The sequence below is a fragment of the Oxyura jamaicensis genome, chromosome 2 (genome assembly GCF_011077185.1).
Source record: "Oxyura jamaicensis isolate SHBP4307 breed ruddy duck chromosome 2, BPBGC_Ojam_1.0, whole genome shotgun sequence".
Lineage (NCBI taxonomy): Eukaryota > Metazoa > Chordata > Aves > Anseriformes > Anatidae > Oxyura > Oxyura jamaicensis.
Window position 1 is genome coordinate 27209752 of NC_048894.1, and position 24663 is coordinate 27234414.

General features: G+C 38.3%; 1 protein-coding gene across 4 annotated transcripts in view; it reads right to left on the reverse strand.

The window, feature by feature from the left end:
• Positions 1-24663, reverse strand: part of ICA1 (islet cell autoantigen 1) — a 75406-nt gene that overhangs the window by 47568 nt on the left and 3175 nt on the right. For 3 of the 4 annotated variants that reach the window (XM_035317594.1, XM_035317596.1, XM_035317593.1), the window contains exons 2-7: positions 16405-16451; positions 14851-14888; positions 10268-10439; positions 8244-8316; positions 6470-6593; positions 4032-4230 (exon numbers count right to left, since the gene is read on the reverse strand). In XM_035317594.1, the coding sequence (XP_035173485.1) occupies positions 4032-4230; positions 6470-6593; positions 8244-8316; positions 10268-10439; positions 14851-14867 (585 nt within the window). In that variant the 5' untranslated portion in view covers positions 14868-14888; positions 16405-16451. The remainder of the gene's footprint in view (positions 1-4031; positions 4231-6469; positions 6594-8243; positions 8317-10267; positions 10440-14850; positions 14889-16404; positions 16452-24663) is intronic. The other variant, XM_035317595.1, reaches the window with a different exon arrangement.

The window sequence follows — 24663 nt, forward strand, 5'->3', positions numbered from 1 at the left end:
TGTGGCAAACAGACCATGCACTGCTTCTTACCCTTGCAGTTTCAAACTTTTCTTCCCCTTACCTAAACTCTGCTTGGTTCTTACAGAAGCAGAGCTCCTAGGAAAGCAGTTCCAGCAGAGAGGACTACATAGAAGGGGGAAATTGAGCCCCAGTGCTCATGTGCCCGGTTCTCAGGATACCAAGGCAGCACAGCATGGCTGCAGGATCACAGTATGGCTGTTCTTGGTATTTACCAAGCTGCCCCAGCTTTGTTTTGAACCTCAGAATGAAGGGGAGGTAGACAGCAGAAGGATGATGGAAGCAAAAACCATATGTATGCAAAGGATTAATTTGCTCTATCAACGTAACAATTACATATACATATCTGACAGATTATATATATATTTATAGTTGGCCTGAAGATAAGCATGATTTTTTTTTTTAATTAGCTTTTTTTGTTGTTGTTTGTTTACGTGTTATGGGAGGCACTGTAATTTCTAGGTTTGATAAGAATCTCTGTGTCACACTGTATAAGCACCTTAGCTAAGTAAAATTGAACAGAAACTCTTCCGTGGTCCTTATAGGCAGCTCATGGGATGCTGTTGCCTGGTGGCATAGCTTATCATTGCACATTAGTATGTTCCTTCTCAGGAAATGCATGGAAAATTTTGCTTGTTTTTCAGAGCTGTGGCAAGGAGACACATGGACCAACATCACTTGGGCTACTTGGTCTGTAATTTTACAGTATCACAGCAGAGCTCATGCTGTAGTGTACAGTCAGTAAAACAGCTTAAACTTAAGAGCCTTACAAACCTGATCAGTGGTGGAGAATTTGGTAAGGGGACATTAACTTGTTCAAATTCTTTTAAATATCACAGCATCGCACAGCAAGGCACTGGTTAGATTCTCTCCAGCAACACTTCAAACTCCAAACTGGGGATGACAGGTCACTGAACTAGTACTACACCTGAGCATCCATAATTTCTGTTTACAGGAACAACAACAACAAATGTCCCCAAATGGGGGGGGTACAACAATGGAGGTACATAGCATTTAGAGAACTCTGTGGGGAAGTAAATACTTTACCTGTTTCCTTGGTTTGATTCAAGTAGCTACTATCACAAGGATCTTAAAATAATAGTGTAAAAGGGTTGTTCTGCAGGTTATTGCTGAAAAATCAACACTGGAACATTTTGAAAGTTGCAATATTGTTGGAACTGGCATCTTTACACTGATGCCTTGGGAACAGCATTAGAAAATTCTTTCAAGTACCCCACTGTCTGGAAAGAGAGCTACAAAAATGTCAGTGTTTTAACTCAGATTTTATCAGCTCTGAAAATACTGACTCAACTATTGATCTTTTAGCCTGAGCTGCTCTGAGGGAAGGTATGAAAAACCCATCTGGATTGATTTAGCTTTGGTCTCTTAAAACAAGTACCGTATCTGTATACATAGTGATATATTTAGGATTACATTATAAAAGGCTACAAACTTGAAAAACAGTCCTATAGCCAAGTGACATAAATACTGCTGATGCACAAGGTAAATTAAAAATCTCTAAACCAGCACTGTTTACTTGAAATAAAAAAAGATGTTTAGTGAAGTAATACTTAGGATTTTTACAACTAGAAGTCTGAAGAAAACTTTTTTTCAAGTGTTCTGTCAGGTCCAGCTTCATTAACTACTTGCTGGTGTATCCCTACATAAGCAGCTCCAGATCAAACACTTCTCTCTGGTGATGGTATATTTTAGAATTTAAACCCCTACATATGTAGTTATAACATCTCTCTCAACACAAAGCTAGCATGACTTAAACTGTTGTTAGAGATCCAAATAAGCCTTAAAAGCCCAGCATTACACTGCCACACTATGGTACCATTAAGATCTGCAAGCAAAAATATAACAAAAAGACAAAAGAACTCCTATAACTATTTAGGATTGCAGTATTCACCGTTACGTTTGTCTACTACATTCATAAAGCAATTGAAACATACTGTTGCGCCTTGTTCAGCAACAGCCATCTAGGTATATTATGCTTTAGTATTTTATTTTTGTAAAGTTTTTCCAAAATGAATAAAGAAAAAGTTTACTTTTTACAGGTGTTAAAATACACAGGAAAGTTGATACCAAAAGCATTTCTTTACTTGGTTGGCTACAAAAGATAGAGCTTTTTGCTTTCGCAATACAATGTGATCTGAAAGGTTTTGTGCTGACAGCCAGAGAAAAGAAAGGTTCAAAGACCCTCTCCAAGATATTTTTGAGCTATTCAAGGAAATGCTACAGAATTTTTTAGAATCAACATCTAACACATTGACCATTTCTTTATGTCAGAACATAACTCATTTTAGACCAAGAAATAATTCAAATATACTTAATATGGTAAAAATAGGAAAATTCTAAATGCTACTAAGTTTTAGGAGAGCTTAAAAAGTCATATTTTTGCTGACCTTGAAGCACAGCAACACAAGAGGGCTGAAATTTCACATGTAACTTTTTAACTAGAGCAGCTCACAAGTCAAGGCATACATTATTTTAATTACTTTGTCATTTATATAATTTATACCTTCCATAGCATTTATTTTGCAAGAAAGCTATAAATCAGTTTTGTATGACCATTACCAGCACTGCTTTATTCATTCTAACATTCCATTTTTTAAGTGTTTTTCTAATAAATCAAACATTTTACATAAGCAATCGGCTGAGGCCAAGACCATACCAATTATTTTACCTGCAAGAACTTGCCATTATAAACATTTCCCACAAGGCATAATAAAATACATGTCTGGTGCCACAAGACTTACAGGAATATCCTGTACTGAAGGATATTAAATAAAGATTAGATGACTAGTTGGAGTTTCATCTGTTCCACCCCTTTCTTAATTGCTATTGTCACCACTTCAGTTTACAAAAATGGCATGGTCTATATGCATACAGGTTCCTTCCCATTAGGATGGCTTAGTCAAGCTTTTGAAAACCCAAATTAAGCATCTTTCATCTTCAAACACTTTCACTTACAGACATAAATGAACAGGGATTCTCTTTTCTGTTACCTTTCTCTAGGCTACATGCACATGCATGTGCTTTAATGCAATTTCTGTTATTAGGCCTCTGTTTTCAATTATTGCAGTTTTTGTAATTTATTTTTTACTGCATTTACTCAGAGCACAAGCCACCAACTTATAGCTAGAATATTAACTCCTCATAATACTCAATACTTATAAACAGCAAACTGTGAACATTATAGTCTAAAAAAAAATAAACAAAAAAAAAACAGCTTTTAAGTTTCACTAACAAATGCAAAGGTCTGAGCATTCCTGAACAGAATCAGCCCAAATAAATTCCACCCTCACACCTGGTAGAAAATCTGCAGACTATCCTCTATAACTTGTGATTTTTGGAAGCCCTTTGGCCGGGGAGGAGTATAGCAAACTTGAGAGACACTGAGGGAAGACAATTTATAGCGAGTGCATTCTTAACTATTTTAGTGTTTAGTGGTTGCCCAAGAGTTACGCTGAACTGCATGAGGAACTTAAATTCCAACCTTGCAGCTCCTCCCCAAAATCCTACAACAGTCAATTTTGAAATGCTGGCATTTTACTGCACCCAAAGATTTATCAGCTGATGCTATGGCATTTCTGTTATTCTGTCCATTTTAGTTACAAAATTCAATTTTCAGTTTCCCAGCTGAAAGAAGACAAATCTTCTTCCATTAGTCACTCAGGCATCACAGCTAAGTATTTAAAATTAGATAACATTCCTTAAACCATATATTTTATTTAAATTATGAAGAATGAAGATTTAGCTTGAAATTGAATTGACTACTGAAAAATGCTATTTCTTACTATCGTATCTTCCCTTACAGCCCACTCTTCTGTGAAGGATACTGTATTCCATATCAGAAAAATTGGAGTTCTGTCACACGGAAAAGATTAGTTACGATTAATGGCATCCTTAGCGCTGCTGAGTTATGTCTTCCTCAGAAGAATCAAAATCACGCTCCATTGTCATTCATCAGGTATCCCGTTCTAGGAAACTACTGGAAATGTCATACCTTCCTGAACTTTTCCATCTGCTTATAAAGATCTGGATCCAGCTCCTGAGACACATCTTTCATCCAAAGCAGAGCTCCTCTGTATTCAGTCCGATACTGTTCCATTCGGTTCACTGTTAGCCATGTGTCTGAGATGGCCCTGTATCTGAAAGTCTCCACTTCTTGATATAATCGACTCAAAGGAGTACGCAGTGCTAATCTGGGGGAAGGCATGAAGGAATGAATGAAATAACACATTAAAGAAGCCGTTCCACAAAAGTACAGAAATACAACTCCTGATACTTTGCTAGCAATCAAAAGACACACAGTTAAAATAATTCATGTAATTGCTATTCTGCGTTCAGACAGTTCTACAAGTTAGTTACAGGTATGCATTAATGCGGTAATTTTACACATATGCTGTGCTTGCAACACTCCTGTTCAAAGAGTTACCTTTTACAGTTCCTTTCTCTTAGACATGAGTGGAAAAGGAACTTTTACTAACGTGTGTATTTTATTTAGGCAAACTACTTGTATTTATGCTATTAAAATTCCTCTTTGTCAGTTGCATTTAACAGATGTAAGAATATATCTGAGATAATTTATTACTGGATACATACCACAGATGCATCAGGATTGTCACGTTAAGCCTCAAAAAAAGTACTTCTATTAGCCTTTAATCTTCAAATGTACGTGTAAATAAAGAAGTCATCTGTCAAGTGGATAATTATCTGATATTTTTTTTTCTTTTTAAAGAATCTGAACAATTCCTTTGAAGGACATTTATCTTTGGGATGGTTTTAGGCGTTTTCTTACATGTTTGTTCGAGATACCACACTTTGGAAAGGCAGTAGGGGACACTGTTGTCTTCCCTATGCCATCACTTCAGCTCCTAACGGGATCTCGGAACTAGACAGAATTACTCCAACTTTTGCTGTTTCCTCCTGCTGCTTCTGCTTTCCTGTTTGTTGCCAGAAGCCACCTCTCTGGAATGGGTTCAATCAGCTCCACATCAGTGTACAGCTAGTTTAATTTGCCACTTAGGGACTTCCTAGGCATGAGAGAATTTCTAATTTCAGCTCCAATAGCCAGCAAATTTCATCTACATGCTATCCAGCTTGCTATTGGCATACAACATAAATAAGAGCAGTCCTGACTCTAAGACGAGCTTGGGGATGGCTCAAGAAGAGGAGGAAGACAAACAACTGGTTCTATTTTTATGGTTCTTTGTTTATAAAGATGCCTTAAAAATGCATCAAGTAAGACAGATGACAAAATGTGAACTTCTTATTGGGGCTTTTGTAGGTGCAATGCACATTTCTTCACATTTTACAAGCAGACAAACAGCCATTTAAAGGAAAAATTCAGCTTATGTAGACATGTCATTCAGTGGGATTTCTAAAAAAACATTAAGTTTCTAATGGTACCTTACATGTATTTTGAAGATCCCACTCATAGCTTTTACTGGACGTGCTAATGACCAAAATGTAGCCCAAGATAAACATGAAATTCTCAGTGTTTGGTATGTGATGTTTTATTCTGAGCCAAACAGCTGTGCTGTTAAGCTAATTATCGTGCAACTTTCCAGATTTAAGAACCCCCCAAAATCCTGTAAAAGCACAGAATTTGTAATTTGTCATGGAATTGAGTTTTCCCTTCTGAATGATGGTGAAATTCAAGCTTCCATAGTACCAATATGGAACGGGAGGGGACCAACAAAAAAAAAAAAAATCACAAAACCAAAAGAAACCCTTATAAAGTAAAATCCGTAACACCATCAAGTACTGTTACTTTTAAACTCTTTGAATGAACACAGGGTCAGCATATCAAGAGCGCTAGGTATAAGAAAGTTTACGTGGGTATGAGTCCTTCTGTATTCCTTACCTTTTACCAATTTGCTCCTACTCAATCTGCAGAAGTTTGGTTGCAACCTAGGATCTCCTCCTGAAGGCTTTTGTGTAAGGTTAAAGCAGGAAATGGCAGACTCCTTTCTTCTCTGTCTACTCAATGCATGAGACTCTAGTCCAGAAAAAGGCACTTCCTACTCTCCCAGGACCCAGACACTTTTACAACAGGCCTGCTGTAGCAGAATTTCTTTTTTCTGAATGAGAACTGCCATCAAGCAGGAGAGGGAACTGATATCAGCTCCCTTTACTGTCCCACTGATAGAAAGGCCATGCAGATAGCACCTGTACAGCTTTAGAAGTGCTGATCTAAACAGGCATAGGTGGGGAAATCTGCATGCAGATCCAGAGACAGATGTCCATGGGACAAAAACTAGGATCAGGCAAAACTACTCACAGCAAGGCAGTAATATTGCCAATACTGTAGCGATTCTGGTTGATAACAACTTTTGTACCACTTGGTTCCTCGTATCTCAAATGGCAAAATGAACTGTGGCAATGATGTATCAACTACCATTATCCCATGTAATCAGATGGTAATGCTGATATACACACCTTTGCTGAGAAGAAAAGCAGAGGGCCTTTCCTGTGGCTTGCATCATTTTTCCTGCTCTCGTTTTATCCTGAGAACCCTGTGATCGAAGAAATTTTCCCAATTCATTTTCTTCCTGAGACAGAACTAATGAAAAATAAATGAGTGGTCAAATGTAATTTAATAGGTTTCTGACAGTTTTAAAGTTGGCCTAACATCAAATACCTTAAGTCACTCCAAATCCAAGCAGCACAGAAAAAAAATAATTCCATGGAATTTCTGCATTTATATATATATCTTCAATCAGAAAATACGATTCACTTGAGACATTTGTTGATGGGGGTTGCTGTACTTGACAAGAATCACAAAATTCTGTCAGTGCTTAAAGTTGGTAGGAGAAACATGCTACTTTGCTCTTGAACAAAAAAAAATAGCTTGGTTAGACTCTGCATAAAGGGCCCACTTGAGGCTTGATTACAGTATCTTTTTGTCTTGTGTTTTGTTTTGTCTTTCATTATCCTTTTTTAGTACATGAACTACCTCCATTGATCTTAGTTAGCGTAACTTCGCTGAAGCTAATTCTTAGCTATACTACCCAAAACTTTTTTAGCTGCTCTTTCTCTTGGTCTCCATTTTTCATGTTCTACTGCAATACAGATTTTTTTAAATATGAAAAATACTATTTCTGAATTCGTTTTTTAAATGAGGATCAAGAAAAATGAAAGTGTTTATGCATTGATATGTTGGCTACTTCCAAATTGGAACAATAAGTCTTCACGATCTCACATCCTTACAAAAGCATTTCATTGTGGCCTCATCTATTAGTCTTTTTAAGTGGCTGTCTCCTATGGAGCCTATTTTTTTCCCAGGCTTAATGAGGAAAATGGTCTAGTATACTGAAAAAAAGGTCTTTTACGTCCTCTTGTCATTTTTTAAATCCTGACAGTCAAATCTATTGCAGTCTAATAGCAGCACATTTTGCCAGAGTATGCACATGCATCTTTGCATAAGAGATTTTACCTGCTATTGTGGAACACTTCTTGAACTCAAATACACTACTAATTCTGTATTACAATTTTACTTTAATATCCTTAAACATCATCGCAGACCCTCTTTGGACAGGCAAAAGAAAAGGGAAAGAATGGAGAAAATATGCATATAATTCAACAAAAAGAAAGTAAATTAAAAGATGTATCCATAGCTGATTTTCTTTTCCAGGACAGAAATCACAGTGTCAGAGAATCAAAAATATTGTTTGGAGGGAACTTCTTTAGGTCATTTAATACAACCTGTTGTTTGAAACTTCCCAAATGAGGTTCCTCTCTCTCATTAATGACTGCCACTAATTAACACCTACCTGTTGCAGCCAAGTCAGCATAATCAATTTCATCATAATCACACAGATTACTTAATTATAAAACTAGTAATAAGACCAATACTCTTTGTTGTTAATCCCAATTAAAAAACACAGGAGTTCAGAAGGGAGCTGGGATTTCAAAAGCAAGACGGTTCTGAATTTAGATAGGCACAGCAACTAATGGAAAAAAACTCAAAAATCAAGCTGTTTCCCATAATAATTGCTACTTTTTACTGTATAACATCAAATATAAAGCTTAACATAAACTAGATCTTTAAGCAGTTAAAGAACTCTACGTTTAATTGTCTGCAGGGAATGTTACCTTTAATTTTAACTAGGACAAAACTAATAGTTCTCCAATTTCATTTTTACTTTTTTACTTGTTAGATGATTTCATATTGCAGAGTTCCTTATCAACTACTGTATTTGTTCATACTTACAACAAATCCTTTTCTGATAAAGTCCTATTGCTTTCAGCAACTCCATACATGTTCTCTGAATAGAGTGGAAGAGCTGAAATAGAAACAACAAAAAAAAAAGTGTACGTAAGAAACAGTGAAGATTAAGACACAAGAAAGAGCTTGTCTTTAGTTTTGTAGAAATTATTAGGGATCGGTATTTCCTTCTTGAACACTGAGTAATCTTTCAAGCTTGAAAGTATTTTTTCCTTATTAATTGTGCTTTTCTTTCAATCAAGTTGCCCATTGAATCTATAGACAGACAACCCAAACATAAAGGTAAACAAAAGCAAAAATAATTTTGGAAACAGATCTATTCCATAGATCATACTTAACCAAACTACTTTTTTTATTATTATTATTATTATCTTTTGATACATATGAAGATGCATAAATCTTTGATTCTGAACAACCCTCAACGGAACAAAAGGCTGCCAGTAGTTGCAATGAAATGTGATAAGTGGCAATATGTATACTGAATTTTTAATACCACAAAATCTAGTGGAAGAAACTTGCATGGGTATGCCAACAGGAAGGTTTTTGATTTTAAAATGGACTTTTTACTGTCACAGCTCTGGTATTCTAACCAAATTGACAGAGTAGTAGTTTTCAAAGAAAGTAGAAAAAAAAGTCACTCTTGACTAAGTTTGGAGAATTAACAGGAGAACAGAAATTACTACTCTTTCTTTCTGCTCATCTAAAACCTCTAGACTGTAATTTAAACCTCAGCTCCGCTATATCAAGTGCCATGCAAATATTAGTAAAATGGACTTCTGGCACAGTAACTGTCTTCCTTTTGCATCTGCTTAACCTCCTGTATGTTTACTAGGATCTTGTCTTTTCAGCAGAGAGCGTCACTTGCAGTTTTGAAACTGTTCAAGTGAAAATATGTCTGCATTTTCTATCTGGTATACACAAATTGCCCTACTTTTAATCCCACATGAAGTAACAAAGCATCCTTCCTGACCAATCTGCCACACAACAAGCACAATGGGAAATCAGGTATATATTTATAAAATACTATTTCAGTTTCTTCAGCTTGTTTAGCACCAATACTTCTGACTTAAAACCTATCATGAAGGCCACACACATAGTTAGAATCTTCTAAGTTTTATAAGTTGTCTTTATAATAGGTAGACTACAAAAATTTGCTTGTTGTAAAAGCGCCTCTTGTATTCCAGTTCAAACCTGTGTGAAACAGATTCCTAAGTTAACAATTTTCTAAGAAAAATCATGACAAAATATTCACTCTTATATAACAAAATGATAGAAGTAAAATTTAGCTAGATACTAACTTCAGAAGTCCATTCTCTGTCTTTTGATTTGTGTCAAAGATGTTTAAGCTCTTCAGTTTCTAGAACCTTAATTCTTTTCCAGCAGGACTGAGGGTACTGACAGTAGGACTGTAGATACCACCCAGTAGGATTTCTACTCTCAGTTACACTTCACTGACTTTCAGAATCTGCCTTTGGTCATGTCAAAAAACAGTAATCTGCACAAAAGCCTCAGAGAGCAGATTGCAATGTGCATCTATTCCTTCTTTGCATACTCCATATTTTTATGGTCTATGCTATGATATGGCATTTCAAAGTTATAAAAAAGAACATCATTTATGTATACTACAGTCTAGTATTTTAAAAAATGATTTAAACTGATATAAGGAAAGGATAAGGATGGCTGATACAAAGGGTGCTGTCCTGCTCCCAGTGACACCAAAAAAAAAACACAAAAAAAACCTGCCCTCAACACCTGAAAACAGGTGTGAGAAATGTAAAGTTCTGAATAAAGTTTTGTGTTACAAACTTCCACTACATTCCCTGCATCTGTATAAGTACGTTTGTCCAAAATTAGAATGGATATTACACAAAAACAGTGGTAAAATTTATAATTGTAAAATTTATATATGTTATTTTCTGGTATCTCTAAGTACACATCTTAGCAGCTTGATGGAAATGAAAACAGTTTAAAAGTTATCAGAGAACACACATTATGTAGACATTACAAACCTCTAGCTTTGCATCCAGATCTGCATCTGAAGCCACAACATGTTCATCTTCTTTTTTTCCTGTGACTTTTATAAGTGTTTGTTTTGTTTTCCAGTACTTCTGTTGCATTTTATTGACCACAGATTTTTCTTGGCTTTGAGCATACTGATCATAAAATTCCCTTGGATAATTACTAAAATATTAAGGAAGAAAATTACAAAGTTTCAATAGGATACTTAAAAATAAGACTAACGCTAGATTAATAAACCCCTATTGGGAATACTGCATTTACATGTAGACACATGTATTCTAGTATGCATTTCCTCATTATGCATTAGCAACAAACCAATTAAAATAGTAATATATTTCCACCAACATTTCCCATTCTCCTTTGGAGAATAATACATTGCATATAATATGAATGTATTTAGTGTACAGTACTTCCAAATCATCAACTGCAAAGAGTTCTTCCCAATGCGTTAGGGAATGATTTATAGCTCCTGGAATGAAAATTTTATTTCTATATAGCTAATAGGAAAGTTTAAAGAGCGCTAGTGGAATTGCTTAAGCAGACAGCAATTTTCATGAGATTTTAGTACTGTCAGGATTTCACAAAGTACGTTTTATGACATTTTATGAATGAAGTTGGACTACTTACAGCCTTTTTTTTTTTTAATTGAACAAAAGAATACTCATCTCTTTTGAGCACACTATATACAAGATAGCCCACTTCTTTCACTGTGCAATCACCAATAATGTAGGTGCAAAACAGAGATTTGTCAAGCACGATCTGCCATTAGTGAAGCCACGTTGGCTGTCACCCATTACCTCCTTATTTTCCATGTGCCTTCACAAAGTTTCCAGGAGGATCTGCTCCATGATCTTGCTGGGCACAGAGGGGAGACTGATTGGCCTGTAGTTCCCTGGGTCTTCCTTTATTCCCCTTTTTTAAAATGGGGGTTATGTTTGCCCTCTTCCAGTCAGTGGGAACTTCACCAGACTGCCACGAATTCTCAATATGATGGAAAGTGGCCTAGCAACTACATCTGCCATTTAGCTCAGGAGACGTGGATGTATCTCATCAGGTCCCATGACTTGTGCACCTTTAGGTTCTTTAGCTGGTCTTGAACCTTATCTTCTCCTACAGTGGTCAGTTCTTCTTTCCTCCAGTCCCTGCCTTTGCCTTCTGGGACCCAGGATATGTGTCTGGAAGACTGAGCCTTCTCCATACCCTGGGTAACTAGGTCTCCCATTTCCTTCTGGAGAGGGCCCACAATTTCCCTAATCTTCCTTTTATCACTGTTGTACCTACAGAAACCTTTCTAGTTGCCCTTGATGTCCCTGGCCAAATTTAATTGTAATAGGAGTTTGGCTTTCCCAACCCAATCACTGGCTGCTTGGATGATTTCTCTGTACTCCTCCCAGGTTATCTGTTTTTTCTTCCACCCTCCTTTTTTGTATGTCTCCCTTTTTGGTTTGAGTTTGGCCAGGAGCTCCTTGTTCATCCCTGCAGGCCTCCTCCTGGCATTTTTGCCTGACTTCCTTTGTTGGGATGCATCACTCTTGAGCTTGGATGAGGTGATCCTTGAATATTAACCAGCTTTCTTGGGCCTCTCTTCCTGCTAGGGCTTTGTCCCATGGTATACTACCAAGCAGACCCTTGAAGAGGCCAAAGTCTGCTCTCCTATAGTCCAGGGTAGCGAGCTTGCTGTGCTGCCTCCTCACTGCCCTCAGGATCCTAAACTGCACCACTTCACGGTCACTGCAGCCAAGGCTGCCCTTGAGATTCACACTCCCCATGAAGGAGCTCCATGCACTCCAGCTGCACATTGACACAGAGGGTGATGACACCTCCTCATCTTCCCTGCCTGTTCATTCCCGAAGAGCCTGTATCCTTCCATTCCAACACTCCTGTCATAGAAGTCATCCCAACACATCTCCACAATGCCAGTGAGGTCATAGCCCTGCAGGTGTGCATACATATAACTCCTCTTGTTTATTCCCCATGCTATGTACGTTAGCATAGAGATATTGAAATTGGGCCCCAATGAACATGATTTACTGGCTGGAATTCCTTTATGCTCTTCAGGTAGATCCACAAAATCCTGCTGACCCATGACCCTTCTCCAGGCTCTGGGCATCTATCACTGACACTGGCATCAAACTGGAAGGAGTGGGATGGACTGAGGTTCCCCTCCCCCTGCAACTCTAGTTTAAAGCATCTTCACCAGCTTGGCAAGCCTATGACCAAAGATGCTCTTCCTCTTCTCCAGCAGGTAAAGCACATCAGCCCCCAGCAGACCAAAGCTCTCAAAGCAAGTCCCATGGTCCAAGTAGCCAAACCCCTGTCTGTGGCACCAGTCCTGTAACCATCTGTTGATGTGACACGTTTGACTTGCCTTCTCAGTCTCCTTCCCTTTGACCAGGAGGACTGATGAAAAAACTACCTACTGCTCCCAGGGCTCTGCAATCCCTCTTGATACTCCTCAGACTGCTCCTGGCTGCATCACTGGTGCCCAGTACGAGGCTTGGCAGTCTCCTGGCGACATCCTTGATACAAGCCCCTGGTAAGCAGCAAACTTCTTTCAAGAGTGGATCAGGTCAGCAAAAGGGTGCGTCTGTGCCTCTCAGAAGAGAGCCAGCTGTCACCTGCCACCTTTTCTCATTTGCACTAGTTGATATGTTGGGAGCAGATCAGGCTGCCTAGCTCAGCTACACACCCCTCCTCAACCCCTGCAACAGGTCTTTCCTTTTTGGCCAGTATATTCCACAATATTTAAACCACATGAAGCATACAAATTAACAGTTTCACAATGAAATCTTGATTTCCTTCAGTAATAGTTATTCCACTAATTTCCCTTACGTGTATAAATTAAGATATGCAAAATCACTACAGCTTTTTTTTTGGAAATACATGGTTGCTTAAATTTATTATATTAAATATTCCAAGAAAATTAAAGTGGTTGAAATTATTTTTCAAGTAAAGATACTCTTCATCTGTTTTACATTACTGAGATACTGCTCACTAGCACAATACACACAACACACAGGTAACTCACTGGTGCTACCCCAGAGAGTCCTCAGACTCAACATACACCTCAAGTCATGCAGAGAGACACACAGATATATACACTTGCTGTGAAATATTACGGATGTTCTGAAATAACAAACCATTGGCACCATATTCACCAAGAGAGGCAGCTCTCCCCTGTGCAGTTACTAATGACACAATTCATCCTGAAAAGAAAATCTGCTTGACAGGGATTTGTTATTTGCTTTGGTTATTTCTAATCAGTGAGTTAGGAGACAGTGACTTAAATTCCAAAGAGATGGTAAGAAATTGCACTGGAAATGAGCAAAGACAAAAGCCAAAATGCAACAGAACTTCCTGGCTTCTTCCCCAAACTTTAAAAGAAAAGGTATTCACCCATTTAATTTTGCCAAAGCATCAGTCCAAAGTTCTTAGTTTACGAATTTCATTAAGCTTAGAATAAGACACTTTTTTGGTGTCACAGTACAAAATAAACAACACTTGCAAAACACACCGCATTTCACATGCAGCTTTGCACAAACAAGTCATTACACATACCCTGACAACTCCAGCCTATCAAGTTAGGTGAAGCCTGTATTGACCTGACTTGCTGTACCTCTAATAAATGAGGAGAACATTTAGGTATCTCCCAAATCCCCCTGCATTATGAGAAAGCAGAATATGAGAGCTTAACTAATAAAACTAACATTACTTTAAAAAGAAAATAAATAAATAAAATCAAACTGATCACATGGCAGTATTAAGACCCTAGCTATCTGGCTAGTTGTGTGCTTTAACTTGTGCTACAGCTGTGCAAATAACTGATATCTCAGTTCAGTGATCAAACAAAGAAAACACTGTAATTCATTTGCTGTCAACCAGCCTTAATAGCTACCTTGCCTGAGGTCACCAGAAATTCTAGGGACCGGATGGAAAAAATAAAAATGAGTCATTAATGTAAGGTCACAAAAAACAGTCCTGGGATCAATAGAGATTTCTGAATTGGACACAGATAAACAAACTGGAAGAATATGAACAATCTTTTACCAGTGCAGACAAAATCAACTTTTAATTTCCTTTGGAGAAATTTCTGTTTATGCCTAATGTGATTATAAATCATTATCTTAATGAAATAGTAGGTGGACAATTTTTCTGAAGGTTTAAAGGTTCTTGTCAATACCTTTAAAAATGGATTTTGTCAAGCAGTCATGGGTATATTTAAGTTTTACTAAACAACCAAAAATATGACTAAAAGAAGGATCTACTTTATTCTAATGCTGACGACCACAGATAAATCCATTGAAATAAGATAGTTCATACAGTTTTTGCCATTAAGCAGAAAATTGATAACATATGCTATTTTTCCATCTCGTCAATTCACTTGTTTTTCCATTCTTTGATAAGCTGGCAGTTTTTCACTTTCTATTTTTATTCTTTTTAAACAGAACATCTACCAGTGACTTCATATAAATACTAGATGCCAGAACATAATACGCATGATTATGCAGTCACAAATCAACATGCCAAACACGATTAACTCTTTAGAATAATAAAAAACGACCAAGGTACTTACTACTTATGACCTTCCATGTTTCTTATTTTCTTCAGACACTTAAATAAAATAAGAAATTATCAGTTAATACTAACATCTTTAAAATATAATTCTCAATTTAGACAACAGAAAAACTCCCACCTTTTCACATGTAAAAATTACCATACTTTATCATCTTGTATACCACATTACAACAGAAAATTTTTCCATCTGTAGACCCAATGCTTTTCTCATGTAACACACAATTCTCACTTAAATCCATGACAAACACATTTAAGTGGTGTTGATTTTTTTTTGTATTTTAGCAAGTTTTCCAGAGAAACAAGTTTCACTGTCATTAACTCAGTCATTTTTGACAGGGCAAGCCAAAAGTGTACATGCTAGGAATAATCCCCAGTCATTTTTTTTTTTTAAAAACCAGAATTTTAACCACAACCTAGTTCAGCTACTCTTTTCACCAATGTCCCATTGATCCACTTTTGAAAAGCATGAGCTACCTTGTGTCTTGAGCAATGGATACAAAATTTAACCACCAGTTGGTTTTTCTCAGAGGGACATCACAGTTCCCACAAATGGAATATGATTTGCATGTACTTGGACTTTAAATTTTAAAAGTTAATATCTCCAGTTTGGATACACAATGAGCTGACCAGATGGCGCACCCATCATCAGTAATTGAGCACATTCATTCCAGGCCAAATTTACTAGTCAAGCCAGACACTCATTGCAAAAAACCAAGCACCTGGCTTCTCCTGCTTTCAGAAAGGACTCTCTGGCACTAATCTTGGAGAGAGAAAAGGGGCTGCAATGGGGAGCCATGACTCTGGCAACACGTCTAACAAGGTGCTGCCTAAAGACAGCATGGCAAGCACTGGATGGTAACGGGACTGGAACAGATTCCAAGGACTCGGACAAGGCAATGCAAACCTGAGTGCTTCCTGCAACTGTGAAGCACTTGCACTTCCATTTACAGCCAATTGAAGCCAAATCCCAGGCTTTGGATTCTAGCCTCTCTGCTCTGTACCTGCGAAACTTCCTGGCGAAGTTCCATGAGATGCTGGAAGATTTTATCAGAGCAGGACATTTTCCTGAAATGGAATTTTTGTGAAGAGCTCATATGCACTGCAGTATAGATCATAAATAAATTCATAACCCTGTCTTCAACAGCATTTAATTGTAAGGCCAACAGCCAAATAATGAAGAGGAAGAAAGAACTGCTCTGGATTGCTGTCTGCATTACAGCACTGTCATGTCAGACAATACACAGAATGAACAGCAACAGCCACAGCTTTGCTGTAGTTTCTAGAGCCGTAAGGCAGAGACAATGTTAACTCCAGTTTTCTAATACCTATGTGCTCAACTTCATTGTTTTAATACAGGTTCTGCTTAAGTCAACAGTGGGTGTGTGCGAGAGATAAGAACGCAGGATTTGGCTTGTACGCACATCCATGACTCAGTTATTGAGCAGCATGCTTGGCTGGACAGGAAGCAAAGAACAGCCCATCTAGGTGAAATAATGCATATAATATGGAACAAAGTGTAGCTCAGCAAGGGGAACAGGTCTTAGGCACTGACCTTAAACACTGTACACGTTCACCTGACCTTCCTGGAAACCAGTGTCTCTAAAAAAAGAAGACATAAGGGTCATGGTGACATAGAGTTCTCATCTTGCAAGCATAGCTCACTTTCTTTTTTCCTACAATTATATTTGACTCTGGGATCTTCTTAGTTATACTCCAAGTTCTACACAGTGCCCCTATGCCCATAAGATACTCTTTGTGTGGTATTTTTTTTTTTTAGTTCAGAGCACCTGTGAGGACCATGTCACAGTTATTAGGACAGTGTTTTCATGGTATGAAAATGAGGGCATGAGCTCCTGGCCCCGCTGTGTGACATGAAGGCACATGAGGTGTTTGAGGCCAAAAGGCTGCTGAGATAGTGCTGTATGGCAGTATAGGGTGGAAGGAAACAGAAGTGGAGTCTTACCTAAGCTGTCTACTAGATATGGCTCCTGGCATGCTGTATCCCCCAGAACATGCCAAAAGATAGAAGGGCCCCAGAGAGCTCTATGTGGTATAGACAAAAATCACTCCAGGGAGATTGCAGCAATTAGACAGCAGGAACAAGAAACAGCCCCGTGCTCAAGCTTAGTACCTGGACCCCTTATATAACCAATACAGAATTAGCTCTTGGTCCTAAATGAGAATTGTACAAAGATGGCTTAGTGAGCACCGGCATTGAATAAACAGAACTGTGGTTGCTTGAAAAGAATCAGATACCATAAGCATTGGCAAAAGCTGTATCACCTGCAGTTTCCATCATGAAGAGTTCCTGGACCACATTCATCCCAGATGCTGTTCAAAGAACTTTCATAATGAAACCAGTTATGCTTTGGAAGTCCCAGATGAGCTTCACCTTTCTCACTGACTGAGAATGCTCTGAAAAACCTGAATGCCCACTACTATTATGCCATTTTTTTAAGCTGTTAATTTAGACCACAAAAGTGCGCTCAGTTTGGGTCCCACTGATCTCAGTGGTACCCTAAATGATTCCATTCACAAAGACCTTGTTTCAAGTTAGATACGCTTGTGTGATATTTATAGTATTTTATACTAATTTACATTTCTTGTTTCAGCATTATAGCTAAGGTCTACTGAAATGGAAATAGTATTTATTAATGTAGACATTAAAATCAGAATCAAGGGTAGAGGAAAACGTAATATAGGAATACTTACTTGAGCTGGATGTAGCAGATGTGCTGTTACAGGAATTCTCATGTTTGTATCTGAGTGCAACTGCAAATGTATACATTTTTAGCTTTTGATTTTAGGATTTTCTTTTAAGAAACATAGTATTACTAATTATGTTATATCCTAAACTGGTCTTTCAGGAGGAGGTCAGGACAGCTGTGTGATCTTTGAGGTCAGCTTCCTCAAAGAACATGACCGCCCCATTTCAATGCACAGAAAGCGGAGCACCTGTGGCAGAAAGCCAGCATTGATGGATTTGTGACTGAACTCAAATGCAAAACAAACATGTAGAAGACAGAGGCAGGGTCAGGTTACTCATCAAGAGAATACAAAAGTATTGCCAGAGTACGTAGGGATGGAGTTAGGAAAACCAAAGCTGTGCTGGAGTTGAAACTAGGAAGGGATACAAAGAGCACGAAGAATGGCTCTATAAGGATAGTGGCACTGAAAGAAAAGTTAAGGAAGGCACAGGCCCACTGTGACAAAGAATATAGGATGTCAAACGTGCCTTTCTGCTGTTTTTCACTGGTAGATCTGCCCTTCAGCCTGCTAGTTCTGAGAGCCTACTGGTCAGGGTCTGGGGGTATGAAGCATTACCCACACTAGAGAAAGAGTCAGGAGATATGTAAGACATTGGGATGTACACAGATTCCCAGGACCAGGTAAGATGTTTCTGTGGGTGCTGAGGGGGCTGGCTGATGTCATTGCAAGGACGTTCTGTTCTCTTGGATACTGATCATAGGAGATGCCTGGAGTGAGACAAACATTGTATCCATCTTCAAGAAGCACAGGAAAGGGCATCAGGGAAACTTCAGGCCCATCAACCTCAGCTCAGTTCCTAGAAAGACCTTGGAGAAATCCCTCCTGGAAACTATTCCCAGCCACATGAAAGACAAGGAGAGAGTAAACAGCCAGCATGGATTTAAGTCACTCCTCACCTGATGGCCTTCAATGAGATGACTGCCTCTGGTGAGTGAAGGGAGAGCAGGGGATGTTGTGTGCTGATTTTAGCAATGCCATTGTCATGGTGTCCCACAGAAACCTTACAGGTTCTTGTGATACCTATGTGAGTCCGTGACAACTTGTACAATGTAAAATATTAGACTGGCGAGCAACAGTTTGCTGCTACTTTTCGTTTAATGCAGAAAACTTTCCTTAAAAACATGCTGTAAGCAGACAGCAGAATAACATTGTACCATGACCATTGGCGACACACACACACAGAAAAATAGTACTGAATGTTTGCTTTCAAAGAGTTATCTACAACACATTCAGCTTTTGGTCATATTATTTTTATTTAAACAGAAACTTTGAAGATTAACATTTTTCATTTTTCAGATATCACCACACCTACAATGCAAATTGTTCCTGCAGTCATTTAAAAGGGCCGTACATTTTTTATTTTTGGAATAGTCTGTAACTTCACATGCTACTACTGCCTATTCCAAGTCCAGGAACAAAAGAGGGTTAAGATATTGGTTCAGCTGTAACAAAGGAGATTATTGAAAGCATCTGGCATAGCTGAATGCAGTGAGCTTTTTTTAAAGAAAACCCAAAGTCATAAGTCTAGCCACAAAAAGTGAGAGATGCTAACAAACAGGGACTGGAAACAGTCCAGGGAAGTATCAAGGAATCAAAAGGAAACTTCATAACCACATAACAAAGAAACCCCACAGTCAGGGAAGGCTGACCCTGAGGCTGCAGAAAGACACCAATGAATGAGCACACAACCTTCAACTACTTTAGGTTTTGAACACTTATGCTTTCAAAGAATAATGCTTGAATGTCCTGGACAGAAGTAACAAGAGTTGTTCTTTGCCAAAACTGACTACAAGAGAAAGCACATGACACTCACCGGAGCACACCAATACCGGACCTGAAAACTGCAGTCAGTCTTAAAATTAACCTTTGTTATCATAGAATTTAACTAAGCTTAATTTGCCACAGGGAAGTTAACGTGAGAGGATTGTTATTTTTTCCTGTTCCGGTTTTCCTCCCAGTGTATTAAGACTAAAAGATGTTTCAAGAAATAATGTTACGCTGACACTGACCAAAAAAAATAGCATCCACCACCTCATTGGAAAACATTTCTATCAGAAAGTTTCCATTATCTTTGACGACAAAGAATGATGCAACACTCACAAGTGATCTCTATGACAGCCTTTATCTTGGCTAACAAAAGGTAGGGATACTCTAGATAATATGGAAAAAAAAAAAAAAAGAGCAAACATAGGTGCTGTGGAGCCTGCTAGGGAAAACAGTGCTACGCTACAGCTGACTGTACACAAACCCATGGTTATAGCTGTATAGCAGTGGATCTGAGGTTGTCTGAGTATGTCCACATGCTGCTAATTCTACACGTGCTTTCCAGTGTTTTGAGACAGATGCTACCTCGGTTTCAGCTTTAAACCTGAGCTGGCCCTGTCTTAACAAGCCTACCTGGAGGACAGTGGATCACAGTGCTGAAACATCCATTTCCATGTGGAACCAGCTGGGCCCATTAGCTCTGCTGCCCCCCTGAAAATCCCTAGCTGGCCCTCTGAGGAACAACCCAGAAGCCTCAGCACCACGTTCAACAAACCGCTCTGTGTGCAGACAGACACCAGACAGGACTACATGCAGCCAGCTCGGGTCTGGCACAGTCACTGGCCTGGACACTGAAATACAACCAGTGTTTCACAACTCAGTTTGGCTTCAGAAGGAGTACAGCTGCACTCACCAGTGCTCCGCCAGAGCTAACAAGACATGCTGGAACCAAGATGGCCCTGCACATGGCCAGCTACGGCACCTTCGCATCTGTGGCAGTTTATCTGGTTTGTGAGCTATTTATCCACAAATTATTTCCACAAGTAGCCAAATATCTGGAATGTTACAGGACTTCATAATATTTCTGGAATACTGAATTACCCAGTTTTTCTACCAGGAACTTTTAGTGGTGCCATGGTGCTTGAAGGAAGCTTGTGATGGAGAACATCTTCATTAGCCAATGGCACTTCTATTGCACGTAACTACAGAAAATCCTCTGATTCTCTGCACCCCTCCAAAACCATTTGATTACACCATCAACATTCTCCTGTGCAAACAGGACAATGCTAGCTTGGTGTTTTGAATGATTAGAACTCCAACATTCCCTAGGCTTTCCTTCCAGCTCATCCTCTGTATGACGTTCATACTTCCTTGCTTCTCTTTTTTAGCTTTATTATATTATAGTTTGTTGCAGCATAAGATGTCTGGTTTTCCAAGAGCTGAACAACATTATCTGTGTATTAATGTCACTCAGATATATTTAATGTTCATTGGAAAAGAAAAATAATATGTGTCATGTAGCAAGGTGAAATTCTGATCTTAATGCTCTCCTAGTTATGGGAAAAAAAAAATAAAAAATCTTTTCTCCTCATTCAAGTATCTGTCCTTGGCTGAGCATTACACTAATACACTACTAAGAGTAGCCAGCAGATCCCATAGAAGGAAGCAGGACTCGGCAAACAGGAATCTTTCATCCATGGAAATTGTATCTAAAACAAACTGTGTTGATCCAATCGCAACTTCTTAGAATGATGAGCTGAGCTGAAATCCTTGCAAAGCTTTTATAAATGCTGAAGATGAAATGTAGCATCCAAAGATAACCTACCATAGTTACATAGGAAAGCAGTAAATTGAATTCTTCTGATATGCATTCAGAAGCAACAAAAGGGAACAGAATGAGAGGCAGAGCAGAATTCAGCAAGCCTGATGGGAAAGTAATGTGTTTATGAAAAAAGACAGATGGATTTGCATTTTCACTGATAGTTAGCACTGTCCTCTCAGTTTACTGTCCTTTCGAAGCAGTTAACATGGTCAGAAGGTCTTCCAACCTCAAACTCTCTGCACCTTAAAAATGCCACAACTTGTAACTACAGATATGGCATTACATAATCAGTAATTCTCCAGGAAATTTTTAATACAGTAACAGTACATTGGTACTGGGTAACCAAAAAAAAAAAAAAAAAAAGGAATTTCAAAGAGCTCTATCTGTAAAACAGTGATGGTTTCATTTATGTAAAATACTTTGATGGGAGGAAAATCTGTGATGTGCTTAGGTGAGGGAATCATTGCCATCTGTGCCTCTTTAACAACTCTTGCCTGACAACCTCTCTCCTCTCCTGCCAGAAAGCTGTGATCAAGTAAATGGGTCTCCAAAGCAAGAGGCAGTCTCACTGCAAGAGGAAGATCAGGCACGGCACAGTTATATCTCCTACGGTCTTTCTACAAACATGCAGACCCAATGAGTCAGGGCTTCAAACCACGTTTCATTTTGCCTTTCACAAGCAAAAGTGAATAGAGCAGCCTATTGCTCTGAATTATCCATGTCAAACGTAAGAGAAGAGTGAAAACTGAAGCCAGGGTCTCTACAAGCATTCACCATCACAACTATACATGGACTTACAAGTATAATGCCTAGTCTAACTACATGAATAGGTGCTGCTGTAATCCAGATAAAACAAATCTACAGTTTATGTTGATATGACAAATGACGAGATTTAATTTTTCCTCCAAAGCTCATCACTGCTGTTCTAATCCTGCTGAATCATCCATGCTTAGCTTTAAATCCATATTTTCATTCTGTTAGACTACACACTGATGCACTTACTAATACAAAAAGTTTAAAAATTGTTGTGGAAGTGCTGCATTACCAGTTCCTTGCATCCACCACAACTTTTTGTCTATTCCTTGGTCCCAAGAGAGATGTTAAGTGTTACCCACAACTTCCCAGGAGTAGAAATATTGCAGACTTAGGAGGGGAGAAGATGCATCAACAAAATGACTCTTTCAACCTATTTCAGGAGCTGACATCTACAAAGACGTTTCACACATCTGTAACAGAAACACGGGAAGCAGCATCCATTGCACAGAGAGGGGACTTCTTTTGCAGTTTTCACCTGGGTGGGTAGTGAGAGGGAAAGAAATTTGTGCAGTTTGATCCCAGTCATCTCTCTAACTGTGGTGCCCAAATTACAATACAAGTCTCTCAACACTAAGCCCCTGCAAAGGCAGCCAACAGAAGATTTGCTGGTCTATCAAGGTTTATGAAAGACCCCAGCAAAAACTTCATTTATTCCATTCCATTTATTCGTTTGTCCTGATCCTTTAAAGCATCAAGAAAAGAAATACTAACAACAAAACTAGACATGCAAAGCAAATGAACCAAGAACAAGCTGAAAACAACAAAAATATCAGAGAAATTGGAGTCTGTTTTCCAGGGAGGTAGTTTGAGCCAATGTAACACTCTCTTTGCCTTCTTCAGGCCGATCAGTTGCAGGGAGAAGAAACCACAGCAATACAAACAGGTATCTTGAACGACTAAGACTGTGTGATTAAAGACTTGCACCATTAGAAACAATGCATAAGGTATGAAGAAATCTGGAGGTTCGGGGTGTTTTTTCTGGCATTTAGTAGCATTACCTAGGGACCTGCCTGAAAACAGAACACCCAACAAAATGTGCAGCACTATTGTCATTAAGTATAAAACGATCTGTCTTTCACTAGGTTTTAAGCTCATTGTTAATACTCTCTCCACAGGGCAGATGACCAACAGCTACTGCGGAGAGTACTGTACGAGCTGCTTTATTCCGAAAGCAATTATTATGTTTCTAGTGTAGAATAATTATTGCAGAATACACAATTAACATAGGAAATTGCTTTATTTTCTAATGCAGTCAAAACAGAGGACGATAGCCAGGGTCCCATTTCTTTTATTATCATTTTGAGTCTTTTATTTTTCTATTCTCACTGTGTACAAGTTAATAGAAGGCAGTGGCAGATAAATACAGCAAATTTGCACAATAGAAGTTTACTATGCACTTACACCCAGAACTTGAGTATAAACCCATCTGGGCTGCACCGGTTTTCAATATTTGAGTTGCCAGGGGTAAGTTTTAACCAACATGAAGATACAGAAATTTGGCACTATGTCATCGAGTTTTTTAAAAAACTATTTTTGCTCCCATGCAAGTGCAGGGATGTAATCCACTGCTAGTATTTCTCTTCAAAAAACAATTGTGTGTATATTGGGTACTATACACCTGCCAAATTATACCAAAGACAATCAAGTGATAAACTTACAGACTCAGCGATCTTGTCCTTCCAGAACATAAAATATACTGAAATGAAACTTTGAGCTGTTTTTCAAACAGTTGAATTACAAATTCTTAAAAAAATAGTGGTTTATCTCAAGGACACTGATAGGATGTAGTCGTGACACAATACGTGTAGTCTCAGAACAAAATATTTCAAATAAATGTTGGTAGACTCACAGTAGGAAGATAAGCAAATGATAATCCTTTCTTGATAAACTACATGCAGAACTTCACTATTTATATACACAAAGACATGTATTTATACACAGGCAAAACTAATTTTAGGCTGCTTTTCCATGTTATACTGACTTTTCAGTAGGTGATTGTGAAATAATGTAAGAGCAGCACATAGTATTAGCTTGTCCTTATGTAAGAGCTTTCACTCAACTACTAGTTTTCCATTGGTATATGTGAAGAACACTGAGCAAATGTCCTTAGGAAGGAATAGGTATTGTAAATAAGTACTGTATCTGTCTTATGAAAGAAGTTGAGTGATGGGTCTAACCTCCCTCTGCAAATGAACGAAACTGGGGATGTATACAATCCAGGATTTAATTTCACTCTAAATGCAGACTCGCTTCATTTCTCCGAAATGACTATCAAATTGTTTTGTAATACACATTTGTTCTTTCAGCTTTAAAACGGTCTTTTTAAACTTCGTAGCCAAATACTATTAAAGAAAGTGCCATGACAGTCCAGGACACCTGCTGTGCACAGATTATAAAGGACAATAGGAAGATGGTTTTTGTGACACTTTCTATCCGTAAACAGTCTACAGTCTTAATCTTAGGAACCCTTCCCATTGCAGAATGGATGAAAAAAAGCAGTGAATGTACAAATAAATACTCATGAAATCATTTTCACATTTATGTTGTCATAAATGTGGTTTATAAACATGGTTATAATGTTCAAACCAATCTCTCTCTTATTCTGATACCCTATTTGTTGACACAGTCAACACTCAAGAG